Source organism: Erpetoichthys calabaricus, chromosome 16 (genome assembly GCF_900747795.2).
Source record: "Erpetoichthys calabaricus chromosome 16, fErpCal1.3, whole genome shotgun sequence".
Classification (NCBI taxonomy): Eukaryota; Metazoa; Chordata; class Cladistia; order Polypteriformes; family Polypteridae; genus Erpetoichthys; species Erpetoichthys calabaricus.
In genome coordinates, this window is record NC_041409.2 from 75,831,034 (window position 1) to 75,853,328 (window position 22,295).

The 22,295-nt window shown below is 40.2% G+C and overlaps 1 protein-coding gene across 4 annotated transcripts in view; it reads left to right on the top strand.

Annotated features, from left to right (window-relative positions):
- Positions 1-22,295, top strand: part of LOC114666903 (tumor necrosis factor alpha-induced protein 2-like) — a 67,897-nt gene that overhangs the window by 42,108 nt on the left and 3,494 nt on the right. For all 4 annotated transcript variants that reach the window (XM_028821943.2, XM_051919714.1, XM_028821945.2 and 1 more), the window contains 6 exons: positions 184-284; positions 9,298-9,396; positions 9,781-9,907; positions 14,437-14,562; positions 16,213-16,368; positions 18,946-19,067. In XM_028821943.2, coding sequence (XP_028677776.2) covers positions 184-284; positions 9,298-9,396; positions 9,781-9,907; positions 14,437-14,562; positions 16,213-16,368; positions 18,946-19,067 — 731 coding nt within the window. The remainder of the gene's footprint in view (positions 1-183; positions 285-9,297; positions 9,397-9,780; positions 9,908-14,436; positions 14,563-16,212; positions 16,369-18,945; positions 19,068-22,295) is intronic.

Here is a 22,295-nt window from a genome sequence, read left to right on the forward strand (position 1 = left end):
CTTTTGAGGCAACTCAGGCCCCTTCTTCAGGCAAGATAAAGAAGGGGCCTGAGTTGACTTGAAAGCTTGCGTACTGTAATCTTTTTAGCCAATAAAAGGTGTCATTTAGCTTGACATCTCACAATAACAACATATCCAAAAATATTCAGCTACTGACATTGTTTTCTTTTTAAATGTTAACAGTGCTTTAACACAACTGCACAGACAGGGAAGAAAATTTCTGAAAACCTGTTCAGGAAGGTGATGCCAATTGTTCTGGAGGAGTTTGAACCGTTCTTGGAGAGGTAGGTAATAAACAAGTGCTCATTTGCCATGATCAATTAATTGTACATGGTGTGAAAGATAGAGGCACTGTCGACCCCTTGAACCCTCACACAATACGTCAGACACGTGCTCTGACGGGCTTCGCGGAGGCTTCTGGGATTTGGAGTTCTTATTGTCGGAGGATCGGGTCGCCGCCTTTGGCTGACTGCGATCCACCTGTGTCAATTTGTCAGCAGATTGATCAGACTTTTCCCGGCCCTCCTTACCTTTCTGTGGGGTGAGCGGTGCTTCGCTCGCCTCCCCCTTTCCCTTCGAAAAGTCCAAGTCCGTCTCTTCGAAGACGAAGGCACAAACAGCGGGACGCGGACCTCCTCCTTCCCAGAACACACCGGGGTCAATCACGTGTCCCTCACCGGCCACCAACATGTGGAAGTTGTCTTTAATGCTCGTCGGCTCGAACAGGAGCATGCCACTATCTTCGGGAATATCTCCTTTTTCCTGCGGAGCCTCCAAGTGATCTTTTCCAAGGTACATACATGGGACAAAGTGAGTTATTTTAAACGGATTATTTGTTAAATTCCCGGCATGTACCTCAGAGCGATCGTCTGTCCATGGAAGTTTCTCCCGATTTGTGTAGCTGCTCCGTAGCTCCTCCCGAGCGTCGGCCATTATGAGCGTGGCTCTCCCGCTGGTGATGCCACTCTGCTTGTCCTTCTTCTTCCCCATATCGGACGTGGTGAAGGTAGGTTCTGGCGACGTTGCTGTGTGTCTGGACGTTGTCCTCTTAGGGTTCTGTCCACAGTAATTTTTTTTAAATACAGGTCGTCTGCCAAACCGACGGCCAGAGAATCCTGCCGGCTACGCCACTGTGAAAGATAGGCGCTGTCAACCCCTTGAACCCTCAGACAATACGTCAGACACCAGATAAAAGTCCAATATGACTTTATTTTATAATAATTATGTGCACCAAGCACACTCCACTCCACTATACTCATATAATACACAATAATCCCTATAATAACCAATACAATAATCAATCCTCCACTCCCAGACGCGTTGCCACCCTTCCACCCAGCTCGGCTCAACGTCTGGGATTTTCCACAATCCTTTTATATTCCCTGACCCGGAAGTGTTTCCAATCCCTCAGTCCATGTGATCTCCTATCACTTCCGGGTCAGATAAAAATCCTCTTCTTCATCCCGGAAGCACGTCATTTCCCTTGTCGCCTTGCCTATGACGTACTTCCAGGTTATAGGGCATGTAGAATTCCCTGAGCCTCCCTACAGTGTCTCCTGGAGGTCCCCATGGTATCCAGCAGGGCTGGTTGTAAACACTACAAGGTCCATGAGGCTCTGCTGGAATTCGGGGAACCTCTATGCCGCAGGGAGAGCTCCATCTGGCGGCCTGGGGGTGTTGGCCGGGATGACAGGCCGGCCATCCCTCACAATGGACAATGCAGATATCCTGTGGTTCTCTGTCCTTGTTCAGTAAAGTATTTGCATAAATATTTTGGTCAGGGGTGCACCAGCTACCTGGAAATCAATTAATCTTAATGTACTTTGTAAGGTTTTAATTATATCAACAAGAGGTGAAAAGATGGAAGACCATTTTGGTTTTGTTGTATAGAATAGGAGAAGGTGATCTTCTGACATCTCATCACACCTGGAGTAATGCCAAGGAATCCAAAAGTAGCTGATGGACCATATGAATATGAAGGAAACTACTGAGTCATGCAGTTGAGGTGTAAATCCCTGACAACTTTTAAAAATAACTGGATGATCTATTTGGACAACATAACTAGTAGCTAAACAAATGAGCTTGATGGACTAAATGGTTCCTTATTTGTTCCCCATCTTATGTCTATTTATTTAAATATGAAAAGGAACAATAAAGTAAAAGAGAACACAAAGTACAAAGAGCAAATACTAAGTAAACCCAGTAAGTGCTCACTTGTCTACCTCTCAAGTACCAAACCAGACACTCCCTTCTTACATCCCATCTCTTTCTCCATCTGTCACAACTTTTGCCTGTATTCCTCCTTACAGTTAGCCTTCTGCCCAAAAGTCTATACCTAACTCCAATGTCAAATGCCATTATGGAGTGTTATAGCCTTAAACCTTTTACCAAGGTAACTACACCCCTATGGCCTCAGGGACATCAAAGTAGACATTCTCATAGGGGCCAGTGGTTTCCCTGCATCTCTAAGTCAAATGTAGCCTGGAAGGGGCAGGATTTCTAAAGTAGATAATTTTCTAAGGTAGCCCAGCAAGTGCCCATTCCCTTTAAGGGCCCAACTCCATTATGTCAGACCTTGGGTGGAGAGGACTGGTCTTCTTCCAGCAGGTTCTAGAGCTAGACGTTTTGTGCTGACACTAGTCAGCTGAGAATTTCCTCTGTGACCTCATCACATTCTCTGTCTAAGTATAGGATCACATCCTGACATCTTGTGTCATAGAGGAAAATTTCAGGTTTACACCCAGCCTCCCATTCACCCTTTCCAGCTCTAGTGCCCTTGTTGCATTTCTAGACCATCATGGTGCACTCACAGAGAGGGTGGGAGAGAAAAAGAGATAAAGAGACAGCAGTTTGACATGGAATCATGGCTGTTACTCTGTTTTCTGTATGTGGGACTGGAGATTTACCTGGTAGTCACAGGTGGTGCAGTGCTAGCGCAATAAGTAGATTGTGGGTTAGCTTCCCAGGTCCTCTTTGCATGGAGAGCATTTTGAGTAGTGAGAAAAGCGCTATATAAATGTAAAGAATTATTATTATTATAGTCTCTTGCCAACCATCATCTCTTTACAGTAGATTTTACCAGCTCAGTAAGAAGACTGTAATATTTTTAAAAAGTGAGAGCACCTTGCAGTTTATTAACCTACCAGTTAGTTAGTCAATATCTAAGATGATTTGTCCTGATATTTCAGCTAAATTAGTACCATGTTCATTAGTGTAAAAAACAGCTCCTTGGGTTCCATTTTAAAATTACTTCTTACTTCCAACTAAGCATTCCATAGCAATAATTCTTTTTCATTTTTGTGAGTCATCACACTAAGTAGGTCTTTGGGTTTGGCACATTAATGTGGGTATTGTCGCCTTTTAAAGTGCACTAGTATCATTTCACACGATGCTCAAATGTGTGTGGTGTTATCTGGCAACATGTCACCACAAATTGACTGCACCCATTGAAAAACATAGAGAGTGAAAAAAAAATTTAAAAAGAAAACATTAATATTATTTATGAAAAACCAACACGAGTCAATAAAACATTCAACACTTAGCAATGACATTCTCTGTTGTCAACATAATTGCTCTCCTGTGGGCCACTTCTTGTGCTTCTATTGCCTATTTTATTTTCTACTAGGGGGTTCGCCCCGTGCTCACTTCGTCCACCATTCCTCCAGCCTACGCTACGCACCAGCCACTTCACGTCTCTGCCTATCACGTTGTGAAGAGGAGGGCTGATCGCACCCCAAGGAGACGCGGTCGTTCCTCCAAAACCCCCTTTTAAACAGTGATTCAGTGGGAAACAAATAGTTTTTTTTTACCTCCTCTTTGCTCGATCAGCTGCTGGCTTACTGCTGCTGCCGCCTTGCCGCGTGATCTGCATCTTGCGCGGCACTTTGAACATTTAAAAGCCAGCACAGCAGCTGTCCTACTCTTTGTGTTTTATTTCCGGCCCCAGGTGTGGTTAAATCTCATGGCACAAAGTCTTGTCTCACGGGATGTGAGTTCTTGATATTTTTTAGTTTATAATTTAAAAATGGGATAAGAATCTGAAAATCTAACTCCATCGCATTAAAGTTTGATAAATTCTGAAAAGAATGATACCAAACATATATATGTAGATTTTAAGATAAGCCCAATTTAAAGCATGACAAGAAATGTGACATAAAAACGTCACACAGAATTGTTGCACTTTTAGGCTTAGGATTTTATATAGAGAGAGAGAGAGTAGATTGTCTGTTCCACCATATCATGTTGAATTACACACAATACTCCAAAGCTGATGAGTAACCATCAACTGCCAATTTATAATAGAAAATGTATTACTATGATTTGCCTGCATTTCCTTGTTATGTGATTGTGTGGCATTTAGTTGCGGTATTGTCATTTGTGCCGTAACTTTTTAAAAATGATTTTGAATTTTGAACATTTTTGTGAGATCTGACATACTTCAGAGTGAAATGAATCTTGCCAGTCCAACTAAGATTTCATCCTTACTTTACAATACTGTCTCTGAATTTGATAAAAAAAACCTTTTTTGTTTAGCAGAGAGATGAAGAACAACATTATTGGTAGAGAACCTCCTCGAGGTAATCTTAGCAGTGAAGTCTCAATCTGTCTGGCAGATTATTCCTATTGGTAGAAGATGTGCTTTGTGGCCTTCTAATGAAGTAGCACTCACAATCATTACACACTAGCACATTATGCCATTTAAGCGTTTCACCACTTTCATCTAACCTGTTGTTTTTTTTTTAAGGTGTAATGTAAGTTTGGCATTTCAAAGGGTACAATTGAAGTTGGAAACCACCAGACTTGTTGGCAAACCTGCTTTCCTTTTCTTTTCTTTCCTGTGTTTTAGTAATTTGAGTCTTGAAAAGCACACTTAAAGATGGTTCTTTCAAGCATAGCCAATATTATTAAAGCCCACATGCTGCCTTGTCTTGGTTACTTTTTGGTGGAAGTAACATATTTCTATGCAGGGAAGCTGCGGCGTGCCTCCCAGCCCTGCAGGTGACTCGGATTTGACTTCATCTCCATTCAAATTTGCTGGAGCGATCTGTCATCTGGTATAAGTTAATAGCTTAGATTTTTTTTTAATCCATTGATAAAAAGATGGTAGCCAAATCTGCATTCTAGACAAGAACAAAATTTGCATTTCTGTGAATAAAAATGATATTTGTCTGAAATTAAACCTGGGAAGTTGAGTGCTGCTGCAGTCTGCTCAGGTTCTACACATTTTCACTCGCATGAACAGATTGTGTGGCTCAAACATTAAACTGTAAACTAAACAAGGCTTCAACCTTAAACCTGATCTCACAGGTAATCAGTATGGCGGTAAAAAGATGGAAGCAGTTGAACTTAAATTGCAAGGCACATAGGATGATCATAGTTCCATGAAATGAAAGCATGAAAATGTGTGCCCCTGGACAAAACCCTTGAGATGCAGGTTGGCTGTTTGCCTTACTGACTACCTTTGAGTTCTGAGACGTGAATTGAGTTTAACCAGACACTGGTGCCCTTTTGAGGAATTGGTGTGACCTTCGTAGATGCTGAATGCACAGAGAATATGGCTGCACGCGTGCATGTGAACAGCCAGGATGACAGTGTGGATGGCAGTTTGACACCTAGCTAAGCCTCAGCCAGTGCCATTCAGCTTTAACAGATTGATTTGAATGACATGCTGGTGTTATTATATGATATTTGTTTGTACATGTTCTGAGGTGCAGCTTTCTGACATTTTTGCCTGAAGATCTCAGTATTTTCACAGCTGGAAAGTACGGGGAATTTTTTTGGGAGAGTTTAAAGTAAAGATGCTAGTAAAGTAATGTTTAGATGATTCTAGAACACCTTATTTAATTCTACACTGTAACCTAGTAGTACTAGGGTGTTGTACCGTGTTAGCCATTTTGAATGTAGAGAAAAGCCAAGCAAAATGACACCTTTTATTGGCTAACTAAAAAGATTACAATATGCAAGCTTTCGAGGAAACTCAAGCCCCTTCTTCAGGCAAGATGTAAACTGTAACCTAGTTAAAATTACAGCCTAGGTCCTGGTGCATGGGTCAACATTCCATCAATGGACATATACAGACACAACATCGTGGCATCTTGGTTAGTTATAAGGCCTCAGAGCTGCAGACTTCTGGGTTCAAATACCCCTGACTAAGTGCCGACTGTGTGCTGTTTACACCTTCTCCCCATGTCCATCCCATGTAAACCAGTTTCCTCCCATATCTTAGAATGTAATCAAAATAATATATTTTGTTTATTGCACCTTTCCAATGTTCAATGGGATTAAAGACATGCAGGTTACAGATGGCTAGTGACTCTAAAGTGGCCCATTGTGGGTGTGTAAGTAAGCAAGGGAGTCCGGAGAAGACCTGCCATTCATCTGAACATTGCTTGCTGTCCTACACCTGTTAGCTATAACTCCATGTTACCCAGTATTAGAGTAAGTTAGTTCAGAAGATCAATGTGTGGGTGAACTATTGACCCTATGAAGCTACAGAGCAAATTGTGGTGAATATTTGTGTTTGAAATTAAAATAAATTTAGTGAATATCATTTTAGATTGGTTTATAGCTGACTGTTTACCTGCACTAGTAATGGAGTTAAAAACAAAACCAAGAATTTTAATTATAAGGTTAGTTATACTGTATATATTAAATGTGGCAAACTTTCTACTTTATATTAGATTAAGTACACAGAAACAATATTCAGTTCATTTTATGAGAAATAATGATAAGGGCAGTTGGCGGTGAGGAAAATAAAGTCTAGTTGCTAATGTTAGCGAGGAAAATAAACTATTTGGAGGTCTAGTTTCCTGACCTTTATCTACTGATCACTCAGCCCTCTCCAAGCGTATTCTACAATATGGCATTGTCTCATTTTGTTTAAAAGTAACAGTAGCATCGAGTACCTCTGGAGAATTATAAGAAAAAAAGGAAAATGGAAAGGGGTTAGTACCAGGAGGTCCTCTTGGCTGGAACTATTTTTTGACATATAAATCAACAATGTTACACCTGGCTCTAATAAAATTATGCTGTCCTAAAATGGTGGGTCTTCAAGCAGGATTTAAATGTTGAGACCAATGGGACCTCTGTTCACATTCACGCACAGATTGTTCCAAAGTTTGTGCCCCCACCATTTTCAGAACTCTTATTCATTCTTGTAATTGTCAAAAGAGTCTGCATCTCCTGATTGTGACTGACCTTATATGCAGGCTTTAGTCAGTTCTGTTGAGAATGAGTGCTGTAGCCATAGACAGTTTTACGTGTTTAAAAGTTAACTGGAAGCCAATGTAAAGACTCAAGAATAGGAGTTTCAGTATATGGTTATACTCCCTATTCCTGGTAATGATGCTTGCTTTATAAAGTTTTAATTAAGTGCAGGCTGGAAGCAGAGATTTGAGGAGCTTCTAAGTATAGCATTGCACTTACACTTTAACTATATAAATTAAGTAACTTTCCTGTATCCTGAGTGTTAAGGTATTGCCTCAAGTTTCCTATATTCCTTGTTTGTTAAAAGTAGATCTTACAGCCGTGTTGTCAAGACTTAACGACAGATTAGTGTCACAGGTTACACCTTATTGTCATTACAGTTTTCAGTATTTCCAAAACCTTTGACTTTAAGGATAATTAGTTATCATTCATCTTGTGTTTTAATTCTGTAAAAACACTCTTTACTTAGAATTGTAATGCTAATGAAGTTTCCATGTGTGTGAGAATTGTTGGCATGTTATTTCATTTTCTTGGATGGTCTGCATTATTGTTAGGCAGTCCATTTGTTTTGCTAGTTGATATGTGGCTGAATATTGTCTACACCCATAGTAATTGTGTTGAGTAATGTCACAACAACTTGTGAGTTTTAGGAACAAAAAATGTGATGTTATCTACTGCAAAACTGTTTCGAGAAATGGCATAAAAGAAATATGTTTTGATTGTGCTTGTATTGACATCTGTGAAAAGGAAAGGGAAAAGAAAACTACGGTGGGGTATGTGCATGTATTGCATCTTGCATATGTTATGCATGTAGAGTCCTAAAGCACACTTCTAAAAATGCTTACGAGAGGGTGGAAATACCGTCAAAAACAATACATGCAAAATAGATACAAAAAGGGCCATGGAGAATCTTTTTAAAATCAAAGATTTATTATGACAAAAATGCTCCATAAGTACATGAAGGTCTATAGAGCACACATGGCAAAAAGGGAGCTGTCAGTAAGGACAATCCAAGGTGAACACGTCCTAATACACAATCCACTGACAAAGTCACAAAACAAAGCAGAATGGTCAAAAATCCAATGAATCAAAATAGCAAAAACACAGCAAAAACAGAAGTAACACTCACCAACTCCCTAGCGCATTCAAGATGAATGGCCAGGAAATGTGGGGGACCCCCTGGTTTTATAGGGTGGATGGTGGCAGTTCCTGGCAGGTGACAGGCAGGTGACTTTGCCACTTGCGTAATCACCCACAAAACACATAAAACCTACTGTAACACAAGCAAAGAAAATACAAGAGAAAAAATAACAAAAGTAACAGTAACATAATTAAATGGCTCAATCAAAATCAAAAAGGACATTAAACATGGATTTCAACCCCAGCCAGAGGAGGAACCCCGGCTGGAATATAACACTTGTCACAAATGCACATCAGAGGGTCACCTTCCATGCCCTTTTACAGGTAAGGCACTACCACGCCAAGGCACCACTTGGTGTCTTGTCTGTTTTGTCACCCATTGCTCAGAGAAGATGGCCATTGACAACAGATTGTTTACATTTAGTGCATTTTAGAACAGTTTAACTACATATGATCCCGACCCACTTACTGCTTTGTGCTGGAAACGAAAACATTAATAAATTTGGAATCCATGTCTCTAAAGCTGATGAAATCTGTACAAACACAGAGGTTCTTCAGTTTACCCTCAGGCCTCAGAGGATTAATGGAAAACTATAGCCGAGTGCCATTCGTTTACGGATGAAATGATATCTCATGATGGTAATGTACTGTAGACAGAGAAAAGAGAATTGAGGTCGATACTGAGAGACACCATATGTAGGGTATACAAGAATAATGCAGTATTACAATATTATGAAATTTCTGTGCATATTCTGTCCATTTAGGAGTAGTACTTAAGCATCCATTATAATTCTCAGGTCAGCAAAACAGAATATTGTGATTTAAGCGTCAAATTCTGCACTTGGATAGGAAAGTTTCTCCTTCATTGAATATCACAGGTAACATCTAGGAGTAAAATAGTAAAACAAAGAAAACCAGTTTCCTTCTAATTCCACATTGAATAATTTGCAGGTACCAGAACTTTGTGAAAGATTTCATAAGTGGAAAGGAAAAGCGAGAAAACCGGACTTCAGTCATTGTGGTAAACATGTCCTGCTGTGAAGTCTTCAGGTAAGCCAAAATGTAATTTTCATCTAAAACCCATTTAAGCAGTTGCATTCATTTTCCACTTCAGGGTTTGCTGCTCCACTGCATAAAAATCATGCATATCAGCCTCATGTAGTGGGCTTCATGCATTTGCTATGCTCACATGTTGTAGTGCATACTATGAAGAGGAGTAAATTGAACGTGAAAATGGACAGCTGCATTTCTGGAATAGCCTGCATGTGTAAAAGGAATGACTGTTCACTGCAGCCTGCATCTTCTGCTGTTGAGTTGTATCTGAAGGGCTTCTTCCACGTTCCAGAGCTCACTTGTGTCTATGACTCCTCACAAAGCAGGGCACCATCCTGAGGTAGGAAACAACAGTTTCACAGCTCTGCTTGTGTTTTGCAGGGAATATATTGAAGACCAAAAGGAATTCTTTAAAGCAGAGAGCAAAGAAAAATGTTTGACCATCCTGAGAAACATGGAAACCAGTGGACTTCAGTATCTCTTTCATGTTTTCCAGACTGCTCTGAAGGTACTGTTGAAAACTAAAAGTGAAAGCTGCTCTGTCACCTGTAAATTTACTAAATCTCCACTGATTTAGCAACAATTGTGTTAGTCATCTTTTAGTCATTTTGCAGACTTCATAGACAGTTGCTAGTCAGGCTTTTATCAATTAATGAGTGATTTGCGAGCATGGAGGAACCTTCAACAAAGTGACCATCTTGCTTGTTTGTTAAGTTAGTATGTAAATGACCCAAGTGTTTTATTGAGCCCCTTGAAAAAGGTCACCCGTTTCAGCAGCACAAGTCAGCTGGTGGCTCAGTTCCAGAACTGAACCACTTATTAATGTACCTGTTTATTTTACCTTCCACTGGTACACTGGTGGGCGGCACGGTGGCGCAGTGGGTAGCGCTGCTGCCTCGCAGTTGGGAGACCTGGGGACCCGGGTTCGCTTCCCGGGCCCTCCCTGCGTGGAGTTTGCATGTTCTCCCCGTGTCTGTGTGGGTTTCCTCCGGGCCCTCCGGTTTCCTCCCACAGTCCAAAGACATGCTGGTTAGGTGGATTGGTGATTCTAAATTGGCCCTGGTGTGTGTGTGTCCTGCGGTGGGTTGGCACCCTGCCCGGGATTGGTTCCTGCCTTGGTACACTGGTCTGCTGGATGGCATATCAGAGAGGAACCAATTACTTTCTCATAGTTTATCCTATCCAAGCAGCATTAAGGTGGAAGGCATTCCTGGATGGCCCGCCAGTCAATCAGGAAATACTCATACTCACACAACACCAGTATAATTTAGTTTAATAGTTAAAGCAATCTAATCTGGATATCTTTGAGTATATCAAGAAAAGCCATACACAGACACAGAAAAAACCAGCAAACTCCAGGTTGACACAGACAGTGACCAGGCTGGGAATCAAACTAAAACTGTGAGGCAGAAGGGTTGCCCATGACATTAATTGTTGAATATTAGTTAAACATTCTTAATTACAAATGAAATCAAATTCATACAGAATTCACTGCTTTTTTTCTTTATTTGACAGTGTTCATTTGCAATACAAAGCAAAATAGTTACTTTATTTTTTGGTCACTTTAAATAAGACAAATCATAGAAAAAAATATCGTTTCTCTGGTTGGCAGGGCTGTGTTGTCCTTCTCTCAGTCATCACAGCCTGTGCACATGCAAAACAGAACAAGCTATTGGAAGGGTCCACAGATTGCCATCCACATCACTGCTGGCCGGCCTCCTGTCACATTTTTCTACCCACCAAGCTTTCATCTTCGTTTTCCCCTGTGGACACTAGAGGGCGCTGCAGCTCCTCAAACCCAGAACACAAGTGTAGTCACAGGCAAAGTGATTTTATGAAATGCCATACCTTATACAGGTTTCAATACTCCTTTCACAGACTTTCCATCTCTCCTCCCAGCTCAGCTCACCAGGATGATGCCAGGTGGCTCCTTTTATCTTAGGAGTACTTCCAGTGTCAGATGATTACAGATTGGCAGTGGAAGGTGTGTTCCTTTTTATAGCTCCCTCTGGCGGCACCCACACACCCCAACAGGGTTGTTCTCCTAGACTACATGTCGCAAGGTGCCCTGCAGGAGCATGACTAGAAGCTCTGCCTGAGGGAAGCTGCCACCTAGCATATTGGGAGAATGAACAGCCCCGAGAGATAGTCCTTCCATGTTCTTCCATTTTATCCCGGGCAGTAAAGATACTGAAAACACATCCGGCCAGAACACCAGTCCATCACATATTTCTCAATTTTCTTTTCTCACATCTCATATTTCTTATTTCTCTCATCATCTCTGTAACATTTGCTTTTGTTTTCATTTTTACCAACCATTTCAAATAGTGAACTTTGTGTAACTTCTGCAGCTTATCTAGTGCATTTGCCTATGGATCTTCTATTTTGCAAAATAATTTTCCTCATGCTAGTTGCCATTTTTACATATCATATTTTAGTGCAGTGTGTTCAAGTCAATTTGGCTACCAATTGTACAATTATTTCTTAAGCTTTTACTCTTTTTTTGCAATGGGGATTTACAAGCATTTATTTGCAAATTACTGCTTTGCAGATTTTCAATTTTACATTTATTGTTTTAATTATTGGGCAAATTTTGTATTTCTAGAATTTTCACTTTCTTGTTTGCTGTGCTCTTTTATCATTTGGTCTGGTACATTGCTTTCACATAATTACTACATTTCCATCATTTCTGCACTATTGTCTATCTCTAATTTATCACTGCTTGATGTTTTTTTTTTAATTTTTCAGTACTGAGATTTGCTAAATTTTCCAATTTTTCCTTATGCATGAATGCATATTTTAATCCAAATGTATTATCACATTAAGGCCTAAGGCTGTTTTCCTGACCCGAGAAGAGGCCCAGGCTAGTAAGAGGGTGTCTTCATTGCTCTGCTTTTAGACTTTCTAACCACTGGATAGAGTTTGCTGCAGCTGCATGTTGTTTTTAAGATTTCAACTTTGTATCCATTTAAACTCCTTAATTCCAAAACAGAATCCCGTTTAATCCTGTGACTGACACTCAAACACCACCTTTAGTATGTTTATATGTGCTTCAATAACTTGATTATTCACATTTCTCAAATGCCATATAAACCCTTATTCCAATTAGGGAATTAGGTTATTGACCTCTGTGAAACCTTATTATAGAGGTAGATTTCTCTGCAAATAATCCAATTATGTGGCATGTAAACCCATAACCGGGTTACTGTTAAGGATTTTGCAGTCTCTCCATTGGACTGTCAGCCTGCTTTGTGCACATTTTAAGCAGCCACTGGCAGAAGTGTCCACAAAATATAAATGTTTGTGAAATTGCGTTTTTCCATCTCTTGGCTGAAATGATACGTCTCAACGTTTCAGAAATTGCTAAATGTATATTGATGAGCTGAACGTTCAGTGCTAAACTCAGCAATACAATAACGAGAGTTCAAAGTAATGCGCATTACAAAGTCTGATTACAATTTTAAAGTAGTGAGTGACCTAATGCAACACTCTTCTTATTGAAGTAAAAATACCTGTGTTATTATTTTAGCAGCACTGCGTGCAAGAAGCACATTACTGGGTTGGTCCTCTGCAGGAAAAAAGTGAGCTAAGTGCAATCCAGTAGCAGAAACATATATATAAAGTGTCAGTTTGACCAAACATATTTATAAAACACAAGAAAATGATCACAGGTGTCATGCTTATTTTTGAACTTACAATGACCAGTGATGGCGTTTATCTCTTTTTTGCACAGTTTAATGACATTGGAGTGTTCTGACAAAAGAGAACCCCGGGAGATTACATGTACACGCACATGTAAGCACAGGTTTTTAAGAAACCAGGTTTCTGCCTTAACCGGGTTATTCACCTTAACCCGGTTATGTGTGTCCATGTAAATGCACTGATTGTTTCAAAACCAGGGAAATGATGAGTGATTCTACTTAGCACTCGTGCTGATTGGTGAAATTTTCCAAAGTGTTTTTCACAGTGAATTTGCTGAGTTCGCCAGTGACCCTATATGCTGAATTTTTCTCCAAAAGTTTGCTGTATGGCCAGCTTAGACAATTTTTTTCCCAGTACCCCATAATGCTTTACAAGGCCTACATGACATTGCAGAGCTATCACAGCCAATTTCAGATGGGGATGTCACTGCCTGATCTGCGCTACTTGCCTGATTTGCGTCAAACATGCAGACGTTTCACACATGCTTACCATCAGCATAGTCCACCTCAAATGTTAATTTACAGTGTATTCATGCATGCTAGATGTTGCTATCCAATGATACTCCAGCTGGATTTACACTCTACATATGTTTAACAAAACAAAAAAAAATGTAGTATTTTCATTTAAGGGGTACATTAGCTGACCACAAGGAGAATATTATGAAAATACTGTATGCTGTGTCTTCACTGCTTGTTTAAGCATGTTATGCTCCATGTAGCACAGATCAGGTAGGGACAAGGGCAGGTCCCCAAGTATATAACGTTGATCCCATGATCCCATTCACTGTGGCTTTTAGTTAGTCATAGTGACAGGAGATACAGAGAGATAAAGAACTCAGAGTACTTTGAGGAACTGCTGCCTCAAAGCCCAGGTCACATTTCTAGCCATAATTATCAGTCCAACATAATCAGCAGATGCCTCCCTAGCCACAAGGGACACTTAAAAGGACACAACACCATTATAATCCACTCAAAATTAGTTCAGTTTCTCCTTCCCTTGTTGCGTCAGTGCATTATGCAGCATTTTCCAAAACTTGAAGCAAAGGAAATTCAGAGGTGATTGCACATCACTTTTCAAAATGATGCTGTCATGTTAAGCTCTAGACCTCAATATACTTGTCACATACTTTGACACATTATGGAAAGTGGTGTTATCAACCTGATGTTCATCAGCTGTAGCTCTGGGAGCCACAGTACAACTTAGCAAGGGGTATGGTGAGACATTAAGATTGGCCTGAGCTGCATTCCTAGACTGTTGGTGGTGTAAACTAGGATCTGATACTGTGAAGACAACACATAGGAAACATAAAATCAGAGCCTTCTCTTCCTTCCACAGCCATCATATAAAGGCCTGGTTACCCAGGAATGGATGGATAACAGCAGTTCCATCATTGAGAATCTGCTCAGCATCGCAGACAAACAGATGCAGGAATTCAGAAAAATGAAACCAGGCTGCTTCCAGGTAGGTGACTCTTGATGCTAAACTTAAAGCCAAACATAAGATGGTCTGGTTAAACACACACTTTATTTATATGCTGAGAGGGGTTTTTGAAAAAGAGCAGTAAGCAGTACCAGGGGGCAACAGCAGACCAGGATTTTAACAACTGAGCACATGTAGTTCATTTTCAGTTGAGTTGCTTGAAGCACCATTAATCTGTGAGGCAGACAATTCAAGGTAAATCAAATTACAGGAGGAAACCAGCAACTGTCAACAGTAACAAGCGGAGGAGTTTTCCCGCAAAAAGCAAGAATGATCAGAATTACTGTTATCAGGATTATTGTCAGAAGTGACATGTTTTCAGAATTTTCATGCTTTCATTATGAAAATCCTGGTCCTGTCAGTGGCACTAAACAGTAAATATAAAAATAAGCCCCTGACTATAAAGATTGGGTAGCTAGATGCCCTGTTTATTCATAAGACATCCTGCCATTGATGTCACAAATTTTGTGCTTATATTGCTAGTCCAGGTTAATGGAATTGTCAGCAGTCTTCTTGATCAATCATGAATGATGCCATTGGTTGTCCACCTGCCCACTGTTTCTTTCACCAATTATAAAGGCTTCTTCCCTGGTAATTTTGCATATGCACTATTTACATAAAAACATTAACGATTCCATAGAATACATGCAATTATCCATCCTTTTTCTCCAATGACCAGAGTGAATCAGGGGAAAAGCGTACTTGGACGGTTAGGAAAAGAAAGTTGCTTTATTTATTTATTTATTGATTTTATTGATTTTATTAAAATCAAATAGCATTCCAGTTGGCACCCTGCCCAGGATTGTTTCCTGCCTTGTGCCCTGTGTTGGCTGGGATTGGCTCCAGCAGACCCCCGTGACCCTGTGTTCGGATTCAGCGGGTTGGAAAATGGATGGATGGATAGCATTCCATGCAAATAACTCAAGTTTCACAAAAAAAATCATCCCCACCCCTGAGAAAGACAGCTAGGCCAGCAGAGTAAAACTTAAAGCTAATAAAAATAAGTAAATAGATACATTAATAAATGAATAAAGATAAATGGAGTAAAAGAGGGGAGAGAACCTGCTTCCTCAATTTAAATGCTTATTCTAAAATGTTATTGATTAGATCCTGCCAGGTTTTGAAAAAGTTTTGTACAGATCCTCTAAGTGCGAATTTGATTTTTTCCAATTTCAGATAATATATAACATCAGTTACCCACTGACTGAAAAGAGGAGAATTAGGATTCTTCCAGTTGAGCAAATAAGTCTACGTGCCAATAGTGAAGTAAACACAATTACAGTTTGTTTGTTTTTTTTAGCCCAGATGTTAGTCAGGATCATTTACAGAGTCTTGAGAGCATGAGAAACTACCATTAAGCACAAGTCTGTGTTTTTTGGACCAGTGATGACTTGATAATTAAGGTATCCTCATGAAGGTGTTGGACAGCTTTGATATTTACACAGATTTGCCTATAAGACTCCTTTTTACTTTATTCTTGTTTTATTTCTTTCGGTCACATTCTGTGCTGCTTACCCCAGGTCCAAGAAGTGAGTCTCTCTCTGAGGTTGACAGGCTCATCAACACATTGGCCTACAAGATTAGCTTTGCAGGGAGCCTAGCCACCCTAACACTTCTGCCTTTCTGTTTCAGAAGCTGGTGGGCAAATTGCATTCCAGCATCATCACAGAGTACAGCAGGAGGATAATGAAGAGGAAAATTAAACTGAAGAGCAAAGAACAGCAGGTGTCTGTTGCTAACCAGATATGTGCAGAATCGAAAAAAATTGAACAACTTTTCTCAAAATATGTAAGTGTTTATACACACTGTAAAGAATAGGGACAGTGCAGACAAATGAAGGTCAACATGTTTGAGCAGGTTGGCATATTCATATGCTTACGTGTGTGACTGGATGATTGTGGCAGGTCTCAACACCTCCAAAGCAAAGCTGATTTTCACTTACTTGCCAAGACACCTCAATGCATTTTCTCAGAGTCTCTCACTTATTAGGTTGAAGACATTTTGACTGCAGTAATAATAAAAAAGATATATAAAGTGGTAGCACAGTGGTGCAAATGTTAAACTTGCTACTTCAAAGCTCCACTGTCCTCAGTTGAAATGGCACCATGGGTGCTGCCTGTGTGAAGTTTGCTATTTTTCCAGTTTCCTTCTCCAGATGGGTTACCTGGTAACTCTGAATTGACCCCATATGAGTAGACATGATTGTGTCCTGCAATATACTGGTGCCTCCATCCAGAGTTGGTCCAAGTCTGGTGTCTGATGTTGCCAGAATAGACAATGACCTTCCACAAACCTGAACTCGAATTAAGTGGGCTCAGTATGAAATGTTTTTCTTTTGTCTTAAATACTTTCACCCCTGCATATGTGTTGTTTCTTCACAATAGGCACCATACAAGCCTCTAGGTTCTTTGGTGCTTGGTGGACAATAGGTGCCCCAAAAATACCGTAGACTGTTAGCTTTCTGTTTCCTGTATAATCTGCAGTTCTTATACTGGAGAACCTCCAGTGATTGCTGTCAAAGCAACATTTTAAGATAAAAGCATTTTAACCCCTTCATGGAATAATGAGTTTATCAATCTTATTTTTCAAGGTGTTTTTTGTTCCAGTAGTCAGTTCAAGTGTCCATTTCTTCCACTCTTCCTCTGTCTTCCTCCAGGCAGTAACATGTCCAACAGGTCTTTTATATTTCAACAACAACAACATTTATTTATATAGTACATTTTCATACAAATAATGTAGCTCAAAGTGCTTAATCTCCATCTCTGTAAGCAGAGGGTTCTTTCCTGGTCATCCTCAGTCGGTTCTCCCAGAGTGTGGTCTGGTGGGTGTTCCAGGGTGACCTTTTTGAGCATGGGTTCAGAAGAGGGAGGTCATGTTTTACTAACATGCTGGAATTCTATGAGGAAGCAACAAAAGGATATGATCAAAGTGGAGCATATGATATTATTTATCTTGACTTTCAGAAAGCATTTGATAAGGTGCCACATGAGAGGTTGGGCATCAAACTAAAAGAACTGGGAGTTCAGTGTGATGTTTTTAGATGGGTGCAGAATTGGCACAGGCACATGAATCAGAGGGTGATGGTGCGAGGAACCTTATCAGAATTGGCCGATGTTAAGAGTGGTGTTCCACAGGGGTCAGTGCAAGGGCTGCTGCTATTTTTAATATATATATAAATTATTTGGATAGGAATATAAAAAACAAGGAGGTTAAGTTTGCAGATGACACCAAGATAAGTGAATTGGCAGATAATTTGGAATCCATTAAACCATTACATAAGGACTTGGATAGCATACAGGCTTGGGCAGATTTGTGGCAGATGAAATTTAATGCCAGTAAATGTAAAGTGTTACATGTTAGAAGTAGAAAGGTGAGATTTGAATACACAATGGGAGGTCTGAAAATCAAAGTACACCTCATGAGAAGGATTTAGGAGTCGTAGTGGACTCTAAGCTATCGACTTCCCGATAGTGTTCAGAAGCCATTAAGAAGGCTAACAAAATGTCAGGTTATATAGCACCTTGATGTGTGGAGTACAAGTCCAAGGAGGTTCTGCTCAAGCTTTATAATACACTGGTGAGACCTCATCTGGAGTCCTGTGTGCAGTTTTGGTCTCCAGACTACAAAAAGGACATAGCAGGACATAGCAAAGTCCAGAGAAGAGCGACTAGACTGATTCCAGGGCTGCAGGGGATGAATTATGAGAAAAGATTAAAAGAGCTGAGCCTTTACAGTTTAGGTGAAAGAATATTAAGAGGAGACATGATAGAAGTGTTTAAAATTATAAAGGGAATTTAGTCCAGTGGATTGAGACTGTGACTTTAAAATGAGTTCAGCAAGAACACTGGGACAGAGTCGGAAATTTGATAAGGGTAAATTTCACACAAACATTAAGAAGTTATTTCTGCACACAGGTAGTGTGGTAGACGGTAGGACTTTAGGAACTTTCAAAACTTGACATGATATTATTTTAGAAGAATCAAGTGGATAGGGCTGGCAAGCTTTGTTGGGATGAATGACCTGTTCTTATCCAGATTGTTCAAATGTCAGCAAAAGCAAAGCTGTTCTCAAAGTATGAAAAAAGAAGAAGACACTTTGGGGTACTACAGAGTGTTGTGCACATGTCAGGTATTTGGATTATGAATCAGGCAAACTGTGACAAATTCTCCTTATCGGAGTAGTGGAGCAACTCAACTTTCTAAAAATCTTTCAAAAATCACCTATCCTAGGCTTCTTTCAACACATTATTTGACAGTTGTAGTTATTCTTTATGGTGTTCTGTTCTACAGTATATTATTGCACTAATGCTGCAGTGAAAGAACAATATGTGTCGTGAAACTAAACTGGAAACTTTGATCTCCACAGGAATCTAAAGAGGACTGGTTACACCCCATTCTTCCAAAAGTGGCTGAAATCCTCCGGTTGCAGGATGCAAGCAGCATTCAACTTGAAATCGCCACAATGGTCAGAGACTACCCAGACATCAGGTGAGCAGAGTGCACCTGAACTAGAAGGAGTGGGTCAAATTCAGCATGTCCATGTGTAATGCTGTTCTCAGATCCTGCCACGCAGAAAAATGGGAAATATGATTTTCCCAGTGAGAAATTTCCCATGAACACCCTTCAAAATGGGAGCTTCCGTGGAAAATTAATAATGTTACCTAAATTAGCCGAGCTGTAACCTAGTCTGAAAGTTTCACCTTATTCCATAAAATAAAAAATAATAACTAGGTCAACCAGAAATTGCATTTTTCTGGTCAAGATATACTTGAAGCAAGGCAATAGCCTATTAAACATGTACGTTGTTTTCTATTATTATGAAAAAATTAGAGCTTATTTTTAATTGCTTTCTGCGTTGTGTAGCAAATGAACAGCAACACTGCATTCCTTCCAGAACACAGACCAGAAATTCACAAGTGCAATAGAGTGGGAAGGTGAGATGTCACAAGTGGGAACTCCGAAAATTCCATAGCACGTGAGTGCAGCATTAGCACGGTGGTTTTTTTCCATCTTCTTTTGCTGCTGTTCATGCCAGCTGGGTTTTGCACTGCATCAGTGATTAGTGGGATGTTTCTGGCAGGTAAATCCTGAGTGGCTGCATGCAGGCGCACATGACACTTGCCATTTTCTAACTTGCTTAATCCAGACCTTTTAGTGCTGGAGCCAATCCAAGTTAGAATAGAGCACAAGGCAGAAACAAACTCTGGACAGGGTGCCAGTCCATAGCAAGGTAAACACACACACACACATCACATGCTAGGGCCAGTTTAGAATCGCCAATTCACCTTACCTGCATGTCCTTTGGACAATTGGAAGAAACTGGAGCACTAAGAGGAAAGCCAACACAGACACAGGGAGAACATGCAGACTCCACAAAAGGAAGACCTAGGATGCAAACCTTAGTCTCCTTACTGTGAGGCAGCAGTGCCACCATGCTGCCCAACATGACATCTGTATAAATTTTGCATTAAGCAAATGACCAATCATAATACATATGTTGCTAATAAACCGTAAACTGCGGCTCATTGTTTTCTTTATGTTGTACTCTACAATGAGGAGAGAAAATATAATATTGGTAATAACCACCACATTATAATGTTTTTGTAAATGCCAAATTATTACCATAAAATGCTTTTTACTACCTGTCCAGACAACATAGTCCAAAGAAATTATGTGCTTAGAATTTCAAGTGGACACCATCAATTGGCCAAATGTACACTTGCTGGGCAAATTATTAGGACAGGACACTACACTAATACTGGGTAGGGCCTTTTCCTCTCAAAACAGACTCGGTTCTTCATGGCATTGATTCCACGAGATGTTAGAAACATTCCTGTGAGATTCTGGTCCATGTTGACGTGATTGCATCACACCATTTCTGCAGATTTGTCAGCTGCACATTCATGCTGTGAATCTCACGTTCTACGACATCCCAAAGGTGTTCAGATCTGGTGAGTGGGAAGACCACTAAAGAACACTGAACTCATTGTCATGTTCATGAAACCAATTTGAGATGATGTTTGCTTTGTATCATGGTGCATAATCATGCTGGTATGAGCCATTAGTAGATTTATAAATTGTGGCCATGAAAGGAGGCACATGGTCAACACCAATACTCAAATAGGCTATGGCATCCAAGAGATGAATGATTAGTATTAACCGGCCCAAAATGTGCCAACAAAACATTCTACACATCATTACACCACTACCACCACTAGCTTGGACTGTTGGCACAAAGCAGTTTAACTCTGAGGGCTGGATATTTTTACAGAAAACATAGTTTTCTGAAAAGCAATGGTTTAACATAGAAATCAACATTAAACATCTGTTGCTGCATGCTGTGGCTGCCAGTTTGCCAAGAATGTGTGACAGGCTGTCTTTGTGTGACTGGGGCAGCAGCAGTGGTCACTGTCACAGTTTATTGCAGTCTGGTTTCTACCTCTTATGATTGCTAAATGGCAGTCCTCCCAGGCAAACAGTGCTGTAGGCATGTCAACTACTTGAACCTGTTCAGCACCATGAATAGCTGGGGACCAATCAGTTCGTCTTTGATCGCTTGTATCAATATCGGAGTCCAACAAGTCATAGTCCAGTTCAGAGAGAATATGTAAAACATCGTCCATGGAGTATTTTGCTTTACGCATTCGCTTTGATCTCTCGGCAGATGTCAGTGCCATTTTTGCCATTGTTTGTGCCTTGCTACTCACGGGAGCGCAGGAAATCTCGGTCAAAACCAATGAAGCTAACTTTGCTTCTAGCAATGAGAGTCCAACTAAGTTGGTTTTGTCACCGTTTACAATTGATTACCATCGTCAACTCCTCCTTTTGACAAAAGTCGACATCAGCCCTGAAAGAGTTAAGTGCAGGGATTCATTCTGTGGGTGTCAAATTCTGACCATACCATCTATGTGCCTCAGCAGAAATTGAGAGTCATCAGACTGGGCTACGTTATTACAGTCTTCATTTGTCCAGTTTTGGTGAGCCTATGCCCACTGCCACCTCAGCTTTCTGTAGTAGGCTGGCAGGAATGGAACTTGACGTGTTTTCCTTCTTTTATAGATCATTTGTCTCAAGCTTCATTGTTTTTTTGCATCCTGAGATTCTTTTCTACTCACCAGTTTTATACAGTGGTTATCTGAGTTACTGTAGCCTTTCTGTCAGCTCAAACCAGTCTGGCCATTCTCCTCTCACCTCTCTCATCAACAAGGTGTTTCCATTCACAAAACAGACACTCACTGGATGTTTTTGTTTTTTAGTACATTCTGATATGACAATTGTGTATGAAAATCCCAGGAGATCAGCAGTTTCAGAAATACTAAACTAAAACCAGCACGGCTGCCAACAACAATCATACCACAGTTAAATTCACTGAGATGACATTTTTCCCAATTCTAGTGTTTAATGTGAACTTGAACTGAAGCTCCTGACCTGTATCTGTGATTGTATGCACTGCATTGCTGCCACATGATTGGCTGATTAGATGTTTTCATGGATAAGCAGGTGTACAGGTATTCCTAATAATTTGTTCAGTGAGTGTATACAGCATATGGTAGGGAAGGTTTCAATTATTCAATGATTGATAAAAATAAAGGCCTATCTAATAAAAAGGTTAATAAACAGTACACACTGTGATTGTTACATGCAATAATTACGAGTACTGTATCATTTTTAACTAGTGTTTTAATTTCTAGTAAACTGGCTAGTGAATTGAATTGC